Here is a 19,646-nt window from a genome sequence, read left to right on the forward strand (position 1 = left end):
TTTTATACCTTGTGTGCGAATGTGGAGTGAGTGAAGGAAGAATGTCTAGACAACTTGCAAAGTTTGGTTGAAAGGGCAAATCCCTTAAATGAAGGAAGATCCATGAAATGTACTTGACCCTTATCGTCTGGAGGTGGGGATCATGAGCCCCTTTGAGAATCTGATGGAAGGTATGCTTCCTCTCCTGAGAAAAACGCACAGCTACATTGCATTTTGTAATTACTTCAGGAAGCTCTTGAACCTTCTGCAGCTCACCCATGGACTTCGTGTTAAGAACACTAAGCTTTGTGGAGATGGGTGATAACCCAAGGTCTAAGAGGAGGAGAACCTGTTCTGTTGAAGAAAATGGTGAAAGGCAAAAGGGATGTCTTTGGTTATTGCCACATGTGGTGCCTGGGTGAACACACAAAAACACAATTTAGGAGGTTTGGTGAAGCTCAATTGAGGCTGAGGCTGATGTTAATCTTGGATATTTGTAAAATAAACTTTCACACAGTGATGCTGTTGCAATGCAAGGTGTGTGCTTTGATGGTGTCCATTGGAGGAGAAAAAGTGCATTTTCTCATAGTCTCGGTAGTTTCACAGGATGGTATTTGACACCTGGTGTTTTCTTGGCATGAGGCAGCTTTTTTCCAGTGCAAAACGCTGGAATCTAATGAGAAGAAATGAATTACAGAATAGAGACTAGACCTCCCATCAGGAAGTGAGAGGAACAAGGATTTTGTGTCTGGAGCTAGCTAGGTTCCTTTGCATGTATGTGAGACTATGCCACGTTTCCCATCAGTAATGGCAGAGACACCCCAAAATGGGATTTTTTTTTTTCCTACATGAGGACCGGTAGATTTGCATGGTTCAAATGAATTTGCTGTCAAGTTTGGAATTTTAAGGTGGCACTGTATGAGAATCCCCTGTCCAATGTTCCTATTTCTTGAAGTGTGTACAGCCAACAGGGGGAGCAGTAGGAGTTGTGAAGTCTGAAAATGGCCTAGCCCAGCTTGATAGTAAGGTGGGCCTAGGCTGTGGTACCACTGATTGAGCACTTCCTTTAAGGCGGGCGCTTGGCTAGATAGTTCACACAGTGTTGCTTGGCTTCTGTCAACAGTTTCCAGGTAGGTGTCATTCCCATTTTACAGGTGTGGGTACGGGTGCAGAAAATGTTAAGTACCTGTGTGGTAAATAGAGTCTATCTGAATGATAGCAGAGACCAGGTGCTACCCTGCCCCTCACGTGAGGGTCTGCTGGGCAGTTCAGTGCAGCACTCAGTCTAAGGAAGTCCTCCGTGCCACTGCTCAGGTGGTCTTTCCAGGGGGTTGTGCCTGAATGTCTTAACTGTGCTGGAGGCTGAAGGGACATTGTTACATGGATGGACAGCACACTTATTTCTTTGGGCAGATAGCTGAACTCTGTGACCCCCGGAGCCTGTTGCAGCCTCACACTGTCAGAAAGCAGCTGTTTGGAAAGAGGCTCTGGTTCATCCTCATTTGAGAGCTGATATTCTGAATGGGTGAGGCTTGGAATCCTCCCTTTGGAAAAAAGAACTGTGCGACGATTTTGTTAAATGAAAAAGTGGTGATTAGCCAGAGTGGCTCCCTGCAACTGTAGGGTGGCGGTGTGTTTGCAAAGGTGGCTATATCTGTGTGGGCTGGTAGTGGGGAAAACAACATGGAAAGAAGTGGGTTCTGACTTTCATTCTCCCTTTTGGTAGGTAGCTCCTCCTATAGTGTGATGTATTTCTTTCTCATGACATCCCTACCGCAGTTACTAAGCTGAGTCCAGAGCTGGCAAGGTGAAGTCCCCATGCTAATGAGGTGGAAGTGTAGGTTTGTTCTATGCTTTGGACATGCGTTTCATAAGAGGTGTCACAGCACATGCGTGTAGAGATGTGGGGCCTGGAAAGAGGTTTTGTTTTGGGCAGCTGGTTAAAGCAGGTCTGGGCCTCTAGGCTGCCTGTGCCACAGCTTGGGGAGGAGGAAAAGGTATCTCCTGGGTGTGTGTCCCTTGAATTTGTGCCCTTATCTCCTGAGACTCCTGATGGGAGGTTTGGGTGCATGTAGGGCAAGTGCATGATGACCTAGGAAGCACTGCATAAATGGGGGGGGGGGGCAGGAAGGTCCATTCCTTCTGAGATGATGATGTGTGGAGAGCCTTCACTGGCACTTGACTGTGCCCCATCCTAAGGGGTGCCTTTTGTGGAAACCGACTTTGACTAGAGCAAGGAGTTGATGCTGAGGACACTTGATGCAGAAATGACTCCCTCAGCAGGTGCAAGGGCTGGACTCACGTGTGCCAGCTCTGTATGCCTGCCCTTGTGATGACAGCTGGCCGTAGGGGTGTGGCGCACAGTTGTTTTGAAGGCAGGTTCAAAGGGCAGATCACCAGGGAGGAAGTGCTGGAGTGGAAACTGTAAGTTTTAGACAAGTATCATTTAGGACTTGTCAGTAGTGCCTTCTCGTGTAACCAGATAGCGTTCTTGTTCAGTGTGACACGAGGCCCTCAGAAAAAAATTATTTGAATATTGAGAACTGGTTGTGTATCCACTAGCTGAGTCAACACAACAGGCTGAGTGTGTTTTCTCAAGGCTAGTGGGGAATGTGTTCGGATGCTAGTGTCTGAGAGAAGAAAGGCCTGTTGGCTTCATGATGGTTCTTGGAGTCTGTTTACAGTGCTTGATGCTGTTTGCATTTATATAATTGCACAAAGTCTGTTTCTTTTTCTCTTTCTTTTTTATTTTATTTTAAAATCCTCACCCAAGGATATTTTCCCATTGATTTTTAGAGAGAATGGAAGAGAGAGGGAAAGCCCATTGATTTGAGAGAAACACATCAATTGGTTGCCTTCTACACGTGCCTGGACCAGGGCCCGGGCCAGAGAGGAGATTGCACCCCAGGTACGTGTCCTTTACCAGAATTGAACCCGGGACCCTTTGGTCTGCAGGCTGACACTATCTACTGAGCCAAACTCGGTAAGGCTTCCAGGTTGTTTTGACTGTGTTAGGGAGATAGTTCATTCCAAATGATTTAGGTTCGCCAAATGCCTTATCAGAGCAACTGAGTCAGGTTTCTGTTTAAATAGTTGGATCACACACAGCCCTGCAGAAGCAGGAAGTGACAGCATTGCAAACTGTGTGAAAAAGATGGCCAGGTCTGACATTAGCAGCCCATGACCAGGCGCATGGCCCACAGAAGGACAAACGAGTGTGCTTTCCACCTGGAGTGTTTCCGAGGGTCCTGAGGAAGGTGGGTACATAATTCCTGATGGCCCAGTGACCTCCTCTATCCACAGATAAGATCACACGCCCTCTGTACCAGCCACTGGGCTTTATGTGTTTTTAAAAAATATATATTTTTATTGATTTCAGAGAGAGAGAAAGAAACATCAATGATGAGAGGGAATCATTGATGGGCTGCCTCCTGCATGCCCCCTGCTGGGGATCGAGCTCACTACTCGGGCATGTGCCCTTGGCTGGAATTGAACCTGGGACCCTTCAGTCTGCCCTCTCCACTGAGCCAAACCGGCTAGGGCTGGGCTTGTTGTTTTTAAAATATATTTTTATCGATTTCAAAGAGGCAGAGAGATAAACATCAATGATGAGAAAGAATCATTGATTGCTGCCTCCTACACGCCCCCCCCTGGGGATCGAGCCCACAACCCAGGCATGTGCCTAACGGAAATCGAACCGTGACCTCCTGGTTCATAGATTGACGTTCAACCACTAAGCCATGCAGGCCAGGCCCCAGCCACTGGGCTTTAAATCAGCTTGCAGCCTGCAGGGAATAGTAATATTGACAGGTATGGTTTGAAGCAGGGGTCCTCAAACTACGGCCCCGCAGGCCACATGCGGCCCGCCGAGGACATTTATCCGGCACGCCGGGTGCCGCTGTCTGTCCTGCTTAGCAGCCGACTCATCCCGGGCCCGCAGTGCACATAGGAATTTGTTCATAGTTTTGTTTTTTTTAAAACTATAGTCCGGCCCTCCAATGGTCTGAGGGACAGTGAACTGGCCCCCTGTTTAAAAAGTTTGAGGACCCCTGGAAGGAATGTCTGGATGCCAAGAATTTCTTTCCAGTGGTCCTTGTCCTCTGTTTGTGGAGCTGGTGGCAGGCCTGCCCACGTTGGAGAGGGCTGATGAGAGGCTGCATGTGTGTGCCTCTGCATATTATAGTTAGAATTCATTAGGCTAAAAGCTTAGCTTTTACAATGAATTTCATTGTTAACATCTCATTCTCCAACCTGTTTTTTTCTTTTGGAATTAATTTTACAGATTCTCCAATCTCCTTTCTGCACAACCACAGAAAAGGCAAGGCAATTATTATGGTAGGAATGGGGGCACTGAAACAAGGGGAAAACACTGTGAAGAAAATGATGGTGATGGCTGGTAGCGGCCAGATAGGCCTCAGGGTGTTGAAGGCTCACCCTGGGACTCTGGCCAGTTTGGGAGCCTGTGACAGGTGCTCGGAGTTGGCTAACACAAGGTGAAATATAGACTGGCCTGGCTGCCCTCCCTGCTTTTCTTCCTCCTCCTTTCCTTGTTTCTGGTAAGTGAACTCCAAATTGATGAGTGGTGGAGGTGTGGCTGAATGTCATGCTTGGCACAATAGATCTTTCTTCGCATGCGGATGATGTTGGGAAGTTACACTGTGGGAGTTGGCTGGTCAAGTTGCAGTAGAGTCTCTCTGTATCTCATTGGCCATTATTTCTCCCCCAAACAAATTCTTTATTCAAAATTTGCAGATAAGGAGCCCAGGAAGGGAGAGCATCTGTTTATGGTGCCTTTTCAGGTGTCAGGATTGGCATTCTGGGTTAGGAATAAACTGGGGCTGTCTGTGTTGCAAACTACCGAGTTTACAGTGCTGAAGGGGGGGTGTTCCTGCCAGATGACATTTTTTAATATGGCCAGTGGCATTCTGGGGGGTGCCTTACTTGGCTGGAGCGTTATCCCATACACCATAAGGTCATGGGTTCGATTCCTGGTCAGGACACATACCTAGGTTGTGGGCCTGTGCAGGAGACAACCGATCTATGTTTCTCACATCAGTGTTTCTCTCTCTCTCTCGGACCCTAGCCCCCTCTCTAAATATCAATAAAAACATATCCTTGGGTGAGAATTTTTAAAAAGGGAGGGCAAGTGATTGCCATTGTTGTTTTCTGACCTATAAGTAGATTTTACTGAGTAAAGCTTTTAACACATGTGGAATCTTAAGTACATGGATTGAGTTATCTTTGAAGTGATGTTTTTTCTGATGTAGCTCCAGGATGACAGGCTTGAAAGGCAGAAGATTTCCATGCCAGGCCCCGCTGATACTTAATGGTTTCTGCGCCTCACATAGGATCTGTGTCTAAAAATACTAGTTTAGGGGCGGCGGCCGCAGGGGACAAAGGGCGGGAGGATCGGCGGGGAGGGGGCGGGGCGCGGCCAAGCTAGGCCTAGGGGCTCCGCATGCAGCAGCTGCCCCCGGGCGCCCCCATCGCGGAGTCTTGCGGAGTCGAGCCCACCAGCTAACCCGAGCGGACGGCCCACAGTCAGCCGGCGGGTGTCCGGGAGGCTGCGGCGCAGGGAGGGGCCGGACGCGCGCACGTGGCCCCGGCGGCCGCCATGGCGGACAGCGGCCCCGCGGGGGGCGCGGCGTTGGCCGCCCGGGCCCCTGCGCCGGGAGGTGGCGGTCCAGGGCCCCGCGTCTACTTTCAGAGCCCGCCTGGTGCTGCAGGCGAGGGCCCGGGTAGCGCGGACGACGATGGCCCAGTGAGGCGCCAAGGAAAGGTCACGGTCAAGTACGACCGCAAGGAGTTACGGAAGCGCCTCAACCTGGAGGAATGGATCCTGGAACAGCTCACTCGCCTCTACGACTGCCAGGAAGAGGAGATCCCAGAGCTGGAGATTGATGTGGACGAACTCCTGGACCTGGAGAGTGTTGATACCCGGGCTGCCAGGGTCAAGGAGCTGCTGGTTGACTGTTACAAACCCACTGAGGCCTTCATCTCTGGCCTGCTGGACAAGATCCGGGGCATGCAGAAGCTGAGCACACCCCAGAAGAAGTAAGGGTCCTCAACCCAGGTGAACGGTGGCTCCCACAGGACAATCGCTGCCCCCTGACCTCGTAGCAACAGCAATACCAAGGGGCCCTGCGGCCAGGCCTGGTGCCATGAGCAGGGCTCCCTGTGCCCCTCACTTAGGGGCCTCTTCCCTGCCCCTGGTTTTCCATTTTGGGTTTTTTTTATTATTATTAAACTGATGGGACTTTTTGTGTTTTTATATTGACTCTGCGACGCGGGCCCTTTAATAAAGCTAGGATATGCCTTTAGTGCAAAAAAATAAATAAAAAATAAAAATACTAGTTTATTCATCTGCTCACTAGCAAATACTCCTTGTACATCTGAGTCCTTCCTGAAAATAGGAACTGATGAACTTGAAAGTGAGTTCAAAAGGTCTGTGGGCCCCATATGGTGTCCCCTAGTGAGGAGGCAGGTGGGCAAGAGGTGTTCATCTACAGGGAGCTCCCCTGCTGTTTCTGCTGATCCTGCCCATGTCACACTTTGTCCTTTGTAGCTCTCAAGGCTAATAGTTACAGGGGATCAACTGGGTGATCTGTGGCTCTTCACCCAGAGGTCATCATTGTTTCCTGTCTGTCTGCTTTTAACCAAATTGGGACTGTTACAGAAAACCGAAGAAGAACCAAGCAATACTTAGATGGAGTTACATTTATTATGCGCGGGTCCAGAGGAGAATGTCTCTCAAATTCTGGGCCCCAACATGCAGGAATTTTCCCTATTTATATGTTTTTACCTTCGTCTCCCAAATATGGGGTGTTTCCAGCCCCTTTTGCAAGTTCTTAAAGAGCCTGTATGTACTGGGGCCTTGAGACCTCAACCAGAGGCCTGGCCTGGCGCCAGCACTGATAACCTTGTCTGGGGAAGGTTTAATGGCCTCTCTGAAGTGGGAGTAGTCTTAGCAAGCAAGAATTTACAGAAGCCAAATAGCAGGGCTAAAATTTCAAACAGCAGTATTTATATAAGATGGATGCTTCAGGACCTCTATTGTATACCTGACTGCTTTGTCTCCACTTTTAAAAATATATTTTTTTTCTTATTGATTTCAGAGAGTAAAGGAGAGAGAGAGAGAGAGAGAGAGAGAGAGAGAGAGAGAGAGAGAGAGAGATAAATGTTGACAGAGAATCATTTATTGTATGCCTCCTGCACGCCCCACACTGGTGATTGAGCCCGCAACCCTGACCGGGAAATGAACTGTGACCTCCTGGTTCATAGATCGCCGTTCAACCACTGAGCCACGCTGGCTGGGCTCACTTCACTTTTTTTTCCACTTCACATTTTTGAACACTGCCTAGTACTCCTCTCTCTAAATGAACCAGAGTAGCCATTGTTCTACTGGTGGACATTTACATAAGCCGTTTCCAGTTGTTAGGAGTCATTTCTTAACGAATGTTTCCTTAATTTCAGCCTTACTCTGAATTTCTGGCTCTTTCAGCTGGGTTCTGTGTAGACGAATGTGTCAGGTCAGAAGGGCAAGAGCCCAAGGTATGATATGGTGCTGATTCCTAAATGCTTCCCAGGAAGGCCCTGCCAGTTTAGGGCCCCCCTTCCTCGGTCCCTGCTGACACAGAGTATCAGCATCACCCAGACTCTCTACTAACTGGTACTAACTGGAAGGGGTTGAGAGCAAGGAGTTTGAATATGGCTGGGCATATGATTATGGACAAGGACCTGCTCTGTGCCTCAGTGTCCCCATCTGTGTAAAGAATGCCACTGGTTTTCACACCAACAGTTGTTTTGAGGAGTAACTATAATAACATATATGTAAAATGCTCAAAAGAGTCTGGGTATGGGAGAGGCAGCCGTGGTTACTGTCCCTACCATTGACTGGTTTTCTGTGCTGGGCCTAGCTTTGTGAAATTCTTGGGGTGAGAGAACATTCTTAGAACGATCTTTGTTGGTGAGCACAGCTGATCTGAGAGCAGAGTTCCTTTAGGGATGAGCTGGTTGGATTTGACAGCAGCCCCCACCCCTTTTACACAGGTCCTAGAGGAAGGTACCTGTCCTGGTGCATTCATACCTCCAGAGCACACTCCACCCAGGCAGCACTTAAAGGCAGCTTAACTTTCTGGAGTTTGGGTTTGTTCCTCTTGCTGGCTGTAGCCCTAAGCTTTGTGACAGTATCTTGACCATACAAGACCCTGATTTTGGCCCTAACCGGTTTGGCTAAGTGGATAGAGCATTGGCCTGCGGACTGAAAGGTCCCAGGTTCGATTCTGGTCAAGGGCATGTACCTTGGTTGCGGGCACATCCCCAGTGGGGGGTGTGCAGGAGGCAGCTGATCGATGTTTCTCTCTCATCGATGTTTCTAACTCTCTATCCCTCTCCCTTCCTCTCTGTAAAAAATCAATAAAATATATTTAAAAAAAAAACAAACAAAAAAAAACCGACCCTGATTTTGATGTTGTTTCCTCTGCTGGTGTGTTAGGGGAGCTCAGCCTTCCTATATTGTTTTGTCTGACTCACAGTTAGAATTGGGCCTTGTAATATAGTATATAATTAACTTGGTTTTAGTTACAGATGAATAAGCAACACTTGGAAAGGGCCTGAGGGTCTTATTTTATGATTTGATGGTCCCTGGTTGGAGAAAGTTTGTGTCTGTGTCTTCTGTGCTATTTAATGTTAAAAATGCTCCTAGCACACTCCCTTCCAGTCAGATTGAGTACTTTTCATACATTCACTCGTTAAATCCTCACAGCAAGCCTGAGGGTTCCTGTTCTCCTTATCCCTGATTATGAGGTAAAGGGTCTGAGCCACAGAGAGGTGACGTACCTTGTTCAAGGTGAAGCAGCTAGTGAGGAGCAGTGCTCAACTCAGCAGAGTGCGTGTTCTAACAGTTCAACAATAACCCTTCTCTACTTGTACCTGTAACTGTGATTGTCTATCCAAGGCCCATGACTAGTTCATATGCAAAAGGTTTACACAGTTTAGTAACTAGTGATTAAGCTGTTGGAACTCTTTATTCGTGTGATATCCTGCAGTTAGATTCTTCCTCAGCAGGTCTGTAGAAACTAAAAAACTCTTAAGAGCCAGGACACATTTAAAGAATCCAGTTGTCGTTGCTGAACTCTCTGGGGTATATAGGCCCCAGCTTTGAATCCTTGGTCCCTCTGCAGATCTAAAGGCTTCCTCTCAGGATGAAAGACTGTTCACCGCACTGACCCTGAGTCTAGCTTCAACATCCCCAAGCTCAGTCTTCATATGAAATCCTTGCTTAATTTGCATTTTATCCTTCCTAAAGAGAGAATGATACAGAGACAGATAAAGATGCAGGAGGATCTGAGGATCGTCAGTCAACCTTCTACTTCCAAATTCAATTCCTTGGCCTCCTGGTGCTGACTCAGGGCTCACTTCCTCATCTGCCCAGTGCAACACAGTCCTCTCTTACCTCCTGTGTGCTCTCAGGACAAGCTTCTGTAACTTCATCGCCACTGAGAATTGGGGGAGGTGTGCCATTTAAAAAACATGATTCTGTATTGTAAAAATCAGCTTCCATCTGCCTGGCAGTTAATCTTTTAAGGGTGATGGAAGCTGTTGTCTGCAGCTATGGAGGAGGCGAGGTGTCTACTGTGAGACTTGATCGCATGGGGAAAAAGAAATCCAAAAATATCCTTGGATCATTTGTTTCCTTGCCCCAAGTTCAATCTATTTGTCAACCAAAATGTTTGCTACATTTAGCAGATTTGAATATTGGATACTGGATATTTTGATGCTGGTATTTTCCTAAACTCTCTTGGTGGCTGAGCAAGGTACTCCTTAATTAAATTGAGCCTTGAAATGTTTTTGGTGGCTATGAAAATGTAATTTGATCTCCAAGTAATTTTCCCTTGAGAGTTTCTACTTCTAAGAGGAGACTGCTGAACCCAGTACTCAAAAAGTCAAAGAAGTTAAAACTCTTAAGTTCTTACTTACAAATTGTGTGAAATAAATTGAAGTCTACAGAAAATGCCCAGTTTACATATGACTCTATTTCAAGTTCATTTGGAATTCAGTGGTTGAAAACTTGTCTTTGTCTTCCTGTCAGAGGTGCCCTTGCGAAGGGGTGGTTATCGTGCTCTCCAGCCCCGCCCCCCCCCGCCCCCGCCCCGCCCCGTGCCTGCTCTGAAAAGGTGGAGTGAGCACAGCAGGTGGCAGTCCTACTTACAGATTCACCATGACACACTAAGAGGGTGTAGAAGGAGGTTTACCTTGAGTGGGATTGTGGGACATGGTGAGACCCACATTTCCAGAGACTCCAAAGGTGCTGATGTCAATGGCTGACGCTTCCTAACCAAGGTCATTGAGAACAGGCGTCCTTCCTTGTTCTTGATAGCACTGTGCCATTGGCACACCTCCCCCAATTCTCAGAAGCAATGAAGTTAGAGAAGCTTGTCCTGAGAGCACACGTGAGATAAGAGAAAGAAGCACAGGAGGGGTCCTGAGGGGAAGTCGGAGATGGATGTGGTGCTGTTAGTGGGAAGTAGGGGAAGAAGAGTGGGGCTGGGGCACAGCCTGTGGGAGACTCCTGATGGGAAAGGCCTGGCATTGATGTAGGGCTGTGGCCATGGAGAGCCACGGGTGACCCTGAGGGGCTTGCATTTGGGGTGCATGCATGTCTGTGTGTAAGAAAGGCCAATGATCATAACTCTCATGGTAACTCGGTGCCTGCAGGACCGGGCAGAGGGCCATGTAGTTGAGAATGTCTCTCTGACCAGCTCCATTTTATTAGGGAGGACAGGGATAAATGAATGGCACACTTAGGGTTTTGTTGCTTTAAATTTTTCCAGAGAGCTCTGGCCGGGTGGTTCAGTTGGTGAAGCGTTTTGTACACCAAAAGGTTGCAGGTTCGATCCCCCATTGGCGTGCATATGGGAGGCACCTATTCAGGTCTCTCTCTCTCTCTGAACATATCCCTGGGGGAGGGTTTAAATTTTTTTTTTTCCTCTCCCGAGATTGAAATTTCAGAAGCTATTGAGGAACCAGAAGTACAATAGAGGTGTGCTGGGAGGGAATGACTCACCCACAGGACCTGAGGGCTGGCAGGCTGGATGGGGATGACTCAGGAGCCCTCACTGCCACACGGGACCACTGGTCAGCAAGTGTACTCCAGATCCTGGAGGTGTCAGTGCTGTTTGTGCAGCTTAATTACTTCTCAAGTTGTTTTTAAAAATTATCCCTTTAGAATAATACCTATAGTATAAGTAAACATTTGGAGTTTTCATACTGGAAGAGGGCTTTTTTCTTTTGCTTTTCATTTCACGATTGATGCTTAAATGCTTTACAAGGTAATATTGCAACCACCATTTTCTTTAGTTGCAGAAGTAAAATTATTTCTTAAACATACCCATGCTAGTGAGTTATGCCCGTGGGAAGAGAAAGCATGAAGCACCGAGTCGACCCTGTAAACATCTCCATCTGGGAGAGTCCCTGAGACTGGTCTTGCGCTGAGGTGCTTGCTGGCTCATGTGGCCGAGGCAGGAAGGAATCCCACGAAGGAGGAAGGCTGCTCATGACTTGTTCCTGTGTCATCGTGCCCATAGTGTGGAGTGCAGGGGACACTGCTGGGGTGCTTTTGCAGTGGTAGTGGTCTAGTGACTAGCATCTCAGCCTTGGACTGATGCTGGACGGTACAGCCTTGGTTAGGCTGTCATCAGACAGGAGGTGCCTGGGTCCTCATGGGCAGCCCTGTTTCTCAGGCTCCCACTCCTGTGGGTTGAGGTGCCCAGAAGGGGTGTTTCAGGGGTGCTGAGGTCCCTGCCTGGCACCCAGGGGTTTGTCTGGAGGTAGTCTGGCCCGCTGTGAGTCTAGAGCTGCTCCTGCCTTGGGACCTTTGCACTGGCTAGTCCTCTGTGGAGAAAGCTCTCCCCAGGTGTCCTTAGGGCTTTCCCCACATCCTCAGATGTCACCTTCCCAGTGAGGGCTTCTCTGTTTACGTACATTTACACCAACCCCATCCAAATACTCCCATCTCCCTTCCCTGCTGTATTTTTCTCACAGTGATTATCACCATATGACACGCTGTAGCTGTTATCTGGTTCTGTTTTTTGGGGGTCTTTCTACCCCACTAAAATGTGGGCTTCTTGAGGTCATGGGCTCAGTTTTGCTCTTTGCTGTCTCTCCAGTGCCCAGGAGAAATGTATGGCACACAGTAGGTGTTCAGTGAACCTTTGTTGATGAAGTGGATAAGAGCAGTGTGATCTCGAGCACGCATTTGCCTTAAAATCATTGAAGCTGCCATGAGGTGCTGGCGGAGGCCCTGCCATTTCACATAAAGCATGTGATGGAGAAGCAGGGTGTGTGTGTGTGTGTGTGTGTGTGTGTGTGTGTGTGTGTGTGTGTGATCATCTATTGTTGCCATTTCCAAACTCCAGAGTTCTTTCTATACTCACTTGGATGCTGATTTCAAAATGACTGGTTTTTCCTTCTGGCTCATGAAGGCTGCTGTGTTGAATCTGAAACATAGAGGAAAGCAAAACTTTAAAGCATTTTTAGTTTTGCGTGATTAGCTCTTCCTACATTTCACTTTCTGAACATTAGTATCTCTCTCCTGGCCATTGCAGCACCATCTGAGCCTCCATCACCTTCCCTGAACAGTACTGCAGCCCTCCAAGCCCCTCACCCACCCACGCTGTGGACCACAGCAGCCAGGGGGCTGCTCTGTACCCCCAGCACTCGTCCACCTCTGCGATAGCCACCCTCACAACTCTAACCAGCTAGTTCTGTAAATGACGTCGGGGTTGTCACCCCATTAAGATGTAGCTTCATAGGGGCAGGGACCCTGTTTGCCTCAGGCCGTGTCGTGGGACCCTGGCTGGCACAGTGGCCATGTTTGTTGAATATTTGTGTTAATAGCATAGTTGATTTACCTCTTTTAAGGAACTCTGGTCAATGAAATGAGTGCATATATTTTTTTAATGAAATAATAGGAAAACCGTGGCTTTGAAGAGTCAGGTGTTCTTAGAGAAGTCACTCCATGGCCTGAGTTGCTTGCACTGGGCACGTTAACATCTCAGAGCTCCCCTTGACCACCCCAGGGCTGAGGATATGGAATTGTGGGACATGCTGTAACTGTGGCAAACAACAAGATATGCCTGCTGAGCTGGGTGGAGCAGGCGGGGGTGGCTAGAGAGGTTCCTGGGGTGACTCTCGGAGTCCTGGGAATTCGAGGTGGAGAGGGATGGTGCTTGTGGACCATGGGTGCTGCCAGCATCCTCTCCTTGCTTCTTCTCATCCTGACTGGTGGGCCACCTTCCTCATCTTCCTGTATCTCTGCACGCTCCCTGTTCTCTCCTTGCACTTTGGTGCCCCAACCAATGCAGGCACGACTCCACTCAGGCCCCAGAGCATTCTGCACTCGCAGAGCATGCTGATGGTGACAGCCAGCTGCCAACAACAAAGTTAAGGTGACTGACTAGTTTATGTTCACTTATAGGAAGGTGGCATGTGTCCCTTAAAGGAGAGGCTTAGTAACACCTTTCCACCTCTCATTGGAATTGTGCTTTGTGCTGAGTGAACTTGTCAGGCATCTTGTAAAGAAAAAACTTAGCATCAAGTGCATTCATATTTACAGATGGGAAAAACCTTGGTTCATACCTTTATCTTGTGACAGACTCTGTAAAGTATGCAGAACACACAAGATCTCGATCCTAGACCACCCACAGGATCCAATGCTAAGAATATAGACACAGGTTTAAATCTTAATACCTTTTACCTGCTGTCCGGGGACTGGGAGGGTGGATCTTCCGAGAGAGGTGATTCCCCATGGGAGCAGCTGTTTCAGGTCAGGCTGTGTGTGTGCCCAGATGCTTTTCCTCACGTCCAGTGTCCTGGCTGGATATATTCTCATTCTGCAGTGGCTTGTTTTATTGGAATAATCGGGGCATTCTTCATGGCAAACAAAAAAGCTCCTAGCTGTGCTTTTCAAATCCCTGCTCTGAGTTGAGTTTGCTTCATTCGTTAAAAAAAAAACAAAAAACAAAAACAGGAATGTAAATCAGAAATTATTGGGTGTAATCTTATAGGAAGTGAAATGTCAAAGGCTGGCATTTGGAAACAGCAGTGTTGAGCTGAGTTGCAGCCTAAACTTGCATGTGTTGAGCCAGGAGTCCAGGAAAAACGGAAAAGAAAGCAAGTGCTTGCGCCTGGCAGTGTGTCCTTGGGCTTCAGCTCTGTGGCTGCTGGAGTGACGGGACTGCTTTCCCAGGAGCAAGGGGTTGTGCTGAAACGTGGATGAGTGCATCTTTGCCAGGGTGGTGTTCTACCCTCTTGGGAGTTGAATGTGGCTGCTGAGGGAGTTGATTCACTTCACCCTCATTAGAGGTGTTCCCACTCCCTCCTCAGCCTCCTCCAGCTCTTTTGGCCACTTGCTCTCCCCCCCACCCCCCCTTGAGCTTCCTGAATGCCCATTTGGCTCTGGAGGGCTGTGAGTGCCTTCTTCTGCTCTGTCTGGTATTTCTCAATGTAAAGTTGCAGCCCTGGTTGGTGGTCTTACTGTGAAGCCTCATGAATACTGCCATGTTATACTGTTTAGGTCATGGGTGTACGTTTCTTATTTCCCAAACACAGCCTTATGCCACACTAAGCCCAGAGCCACTTCTGTGCTCTTTGCTCCCCTGGCCTGGGCACTCAGCCCAGCCTCCTGCCACCCCCTGGTCCGACATCTTGACCCCCCCAGGGCATTGCCCCAACTGCACAGACTTCCCAGATTCCTCCTTGGGTCCCACCCCTATATCTAAGGAAGCCCTGGTCACACACTCTCCCACGGGCCCGCCCCTTCCTCCTAATCCTCTGGACCCCCATTGTTCTTTAGGTAAAGCCAAAGGACCCCACAGATCAGCTTTAGCAGCCTCCCTACTGGTGAAAATAATCACCATTTTCTTTAAAGGAGCTGTGGTCTGGAACAAGGGTCAGAGCTTCCGTGACATGGAATCGAGGCTTTGCCTCACCCATTGTAGGAAAAGAGCTGAACCGTGACATTTGCACTCACCAGGCTCAGGCGGTATTCATCAGCTCACTGCTACCTCACAGACAGCTGGCAGGTCAAGTAGGAAAGATCAGAGGGAACAGGGCTCATCTCCACCTTCAGAGCCCCCAGGGTGCCTCCCTTGTCACGAGGGCTGAGGCCTCAGTGCCAGCCTCAGTCAGGTAGGCCCCTGGGCTCAAGGTCATGGCAGGGAGCTGGGTATCATGCTTGGGACTGGGAACCAGTCTAGCAGGGAAAGGAAGTTTACTGAATGCCAACAGTGCTCAGCAGCAGGATACACACAAAGGTGACCCAGGCCTAATAAGTTTGGAGGGACATTGGATGGGACAGAGGGAGGGCAGGTGAGCCAGATGGAACTGCAATGCTCAGGTGCAGAAGAACACCCCTGGGGAGCCCAAGGAGAGCATGGGGGAGATGGCCTTGTGCTGAGCCTCTAAATGTGAGGATGATCTGGAGAAGGGCAAGTGTGGGGAGGGCCTCAAAGGACATACTACAGGCCCCTTTCTGAGGCTCAGCAGCTCTGAGTCGTTTAAAACAGTGCCCTGTATGGCTTACCTTAACAATTCATGTGAATCTTACACTTGAATCCTTATTCTATTTTTTTTTCCTTAATCCTCACTCGAGGATACTTTTCCCATTGAGTTTTAGAGAGAAGGGATTGGAGGGAAGAGAGGAGAGAAAGAGACAGAGAGAAACATCAATGTGAGAGACACACGATTGGCTGCCACCCACACACACCTTGGGCTGGGGGTTGAACCTGCAACCCATTTACATGCCCTTGACCGGGAATTGAACCCAAGACCCTTCCATGTGTGAGCTGACGCTCTAATCACTGAAGCACACTGGCCAGGGCTCCTTGTTCTATTTTGAATACAAAAATGTTTTCCCAAAAACCCCATAGAGGCCACCCGGACACACTGGATCAAACACACTGATTTAGAAAGCTCGGGCCGAGAGCACTCTATAGAGAGAGGTACCCAGGGGCCAGGTGTTCATACGCACAACAGAACTCTGACAGCCCAGAGTCAGGTAACCTTCCAGACTCCTGGAACACACGTCAGCTCTCTGGGCATCCAGAACCTGCCATTCACCCCAGATATACCTGCTGCTGGGCTGACCTCCACCAGGACACGCACAACCCGAGTGGGCTTTAGAACGGACCCTCATCATACTGTGTTTCTCCCACGTGGCATGCCTCTCTGAGCTCCAGGTCTGCCCAGGTTCACTGTGCTCTGAGGGCAGGACACTCAGCCCAGCGGCTGCCTTCACACTGGTCCACAATGGTCCTAGCACGTGGCCCCACCACATCCTCCCAGAAGGGAAGTCACAGAGCCCATGACCCAGACCTGCCGCGAGGCCCACCCACCGGGGCCTGGAACGGCAGGTTCACCGGGGAAACCCTGAGACGTTGAAAACCAAGCGGCCTTCAGTGACAGGCTACACCATCCACCAGGGACAAGCCGGCCTGTCCAGCTTTGCCACTGATGAGCGGCACGTAAGGAAATTCAAAAGTAGTTTCCGCCATGGAGTCATGTCAGTACACTCTGGCCAATTTCTTCTTGAGGACTCCTTTTAATTAGATGAGTTTCATTAAGAAACAGGTCCGAGGTGGAAGGGTTAGGACAGGACAGGCAGCACCATATGAGAGCTGTGTTCTTACCACTGCGCTCCACACTAGGTGGCTCATTGATGCCAGGATGGCTGAATTGCTGAATCCCACTCCCAGGGGGCCCAAGACGGTGTTGATGGCAAATGTTTGTGCACAGAAAATCCTATGCTTTTGTATTTAGATTTCAGTGGGAGATATTTGACAGACTATATTCCGCATTTAGGTCAGACACCGAACCCTCTTAGTTTCAAGTTTCCAGTGGCCATCGCTTTTCCATTGCAACAAAGTAGTGGTGGTGTCCAGTTCCTAGTGTGTTTGTGGAAATCCAGAAGTGATCCAGCCAAGCTGCAGGTCTCCAGTGGAGGTTTGAAGCCTACATCCATGAGCCTGCGCCATGGGACCCAGGGCCTGAGCACGGGGGCTGCCAGGACAAAGATGAGGTCCTGGCCAAAGCCTAGAGCACGGTGCCTGGAGTCATTTGTCAAGAGAATAGGGAAGCCCTGACCGGTTTGGCTCAGTGGATAGAGCGTCGGCCTGCGGACTGAAGGGTCCCAGGTTCGATTCCGGTCAAGGACATGTACTTTGGTTGCGGGCACATCCCCAGTAGGGAGTGTGCAGGAGGCAGCTGATCGATGTTTCTCTCTCATCGATGTTTCTAACTCTCTATCCTTTTCCCTTCCTCTCTGTAAAAAATCAATAAAATATATTTAAAAAAAAAAAGAGAATAGGGAAGGCAAAGGCAGGGCAGAGCCCAAGTCACATGCTGTCCCAGGAGACCCCTGACCCAGGTTCCTAAACTGAGGGAGGCAGTGAAGACAACCCTGACTGAGAACCCCACGCCACCACTCCTCTCTGCCTGCCCATCAATGTTCTGAGGACCAGGAAGGCCTCCCAGCCTCTCAGACAGCCCACCCACACACACAGCTAGGTTCTCCCTGCCCATGCTCCAGGCCCAGCAGTAAAACTCAGCCCTTAAATTCAGAATTGAATGCACTGCCGAGCCAACCATCATGGATAAATTGGATGCTACTTGTCCCTAAGGGCTGCCACTCAGTGACACCAGGTTTTGAAAATGGCAAGGAACAAAGGTAGAGAATGACAGGCTCTTGCATAAGATTCTAAACAGAAAATATCTCTGTTGACATGTCACACTCCAGCTCCTTCAGTTTCCTTTATAGAGCTTTTGCACTTGGCTCCTTTCGATCACTTCCAGATTTCCACAAACACGTGTCCACAAATGGACACGACCACTTCTTTGTTGCAACAGAAAAGGGATGGCCACTGGAGACCTGAAAATAAGAGGGCTGAGTGTCCTGAGTTAAATGCAAGATATATTCTCTGTCAAATTTCTCCCACTGAAATCTAAACGCAAAAGCATAGGATTTTCTGTGCACAAACATTTGCAACCGATCTAATTAAAAGCACAGTTTTTATCTATTTAGAATTTGCACATAAAACCTTCACCTATGCCCTCTCTTCTGCTTTGTTTTCTACAGTTTCTCACATCCTTGACCAGGAAGAAGTGATAGACATCACCCATTGCAAATGAGGAAACGGAGGCCCAGAGACCAGATGCTTGTCCCAGGCAACAGATGCACACAGCAGGGATGGGACCTCACACAGCAAACAGGCTGCACATGTGCATGAGTGTCAGCTGGTTCTGACTTAGTTTTCCCTACAGGAGACCCCACAATGCCCTGTATGCACCGAGATCTGAAATCCTCCGGCACACTCGGGGAATAAAGGAAAAACAGGGCTCCAGGTAGAGACGAGGGTGCATATGACAGGGCTCCAGGTCATTCTGACCCTCAGCACTGCCCCTGGACACCTACCTGTGGTGCGGTGTTTCTTCCTTTTCCGCGTCCCGCATGGAAAGGGAGAAAGACAGGTTCCTGAGGGGAGGAGCTGGGGGTTAAGAAATTAGAGAAAGAAAGAGACAAGAGACAGAAATAGATTCAAGCTGGGTGCTGGGTGACTTCCTGTCCTCTGATAGACAGTCACCCTCACCTCAGACAACACAGCATATTTATTGGTTTCCAAAAGGGATTTTATGATCCAAAGGAGTTTCTGGTGTGCCCAAATCCTATTCATCAGGATCTGAGTAAGCTCCTTATTTTGGGTGGGTCAAGGTCCTTTTTGTTCCTCATTCCAAGTACCTGGGTACTGATAACAGGATTCTGCCAGTGCCCTTGGGCTCAGCTGATAAGAATTAAAAAAGTATCCATGTGCCTTCCCAGATGGCTCTCTACACTACCCTGGAAACAAACCCTCAAACATCAGGACTCTGACCCCCCAGGTTGCCTCCCCAGCTACAGACAGACACCATTCAGTGTAGCTTTGAATTTAGGCTGACACATACGACTCAAATGAGGCTCTCCAGAAGGAAAGGCCCCCATCAATGAGCCTCCTGAGGAGGCTCCTGGAACAATTGTGCCTCAGATTATCTGAGGGAGTGCCACCAAGCTCCAGGAATAGTGGAGATGGTTCACAGGGCCCCATTCAGTTCAGCAGGACCCAACCCATTTAGAGACCATCACCCGAGGCTGGAGGACAGTTGTGAGCATAATGCTGTGGTGGACCTGCCAGCTCTAGTGCCACCTGCCCAGATCACAGCTGCTATAAATTTTTACGTCACAAGGCAAGGGGCCATCCATCTGTCCGGTTTTATCAGGTACTTCCCTCCCGGGAGACATCTCAGGTACAAAGCTCCTGCATGTAAATCCCTGCAAATATCATGTGACTATGAGTGTGGGTGTTTAACATATAACTGCTGGCATTAGAAAATCAACTAGAGACGGAAACAGGTGAGAATCATGACCCCCTGGGGCAGAGGCACCAGTTGTAAGAACCCAGGGGCCCTCCTGCAAACACTCGGCGGGGGCTCTGCCAGCCTGGGAATGGGGCCTCCTCAGGGCCAGAGTTTCCAGTTCCCCCTGGACACCAGCCACTCTGAGGTAGAAGGCAGGACACTGCAGACAGGACACCAGCCTGGGGTTCATACCTGGCCCACTGCTCTCTCGAGGCACCTGA

General features: G+C 49.1%; 1 protein-coding gene across 1 annotated transcript; it reads left to right on the top strand.

Moving 5' to 3' along the window:
• The first annotated feature begins 5,563 nt into the window (after positions 1–5,563).
• On the top strand, positions 5,564–6,240 carry LOC308253533 (protein phosphatase 1 regulatory subunit 14B-like). The gene has a single exon (XM_080679116.1). It carries the CDS (start codon positions 5,594–5,596, stop codon positions 6,035–6,037), a length of 444 nt encoding a protein of 147 aa, XP_080535242.1. The 5' UTR covers positions 5,564–5,593; the 3' UTR covers positions 6,038–6,240.
• The last annotated feature ends 13,406 nt before the right edge of the window (positions 6,241–19,646 follow it).

The sequence above is a fragment of the Plecotus auritus genome (genome assembly GCF_963455305.1).
Source record: "Plecotus auritus genome assembly, chromosome: 7".
In the NCBI taxonomy this organism is placed as follows: Eukaryota; Metazoa; Chordata; class Mammalia; order Chiroptera; family Vespertilionidae; genus Plecotus; species Plecotus auritus.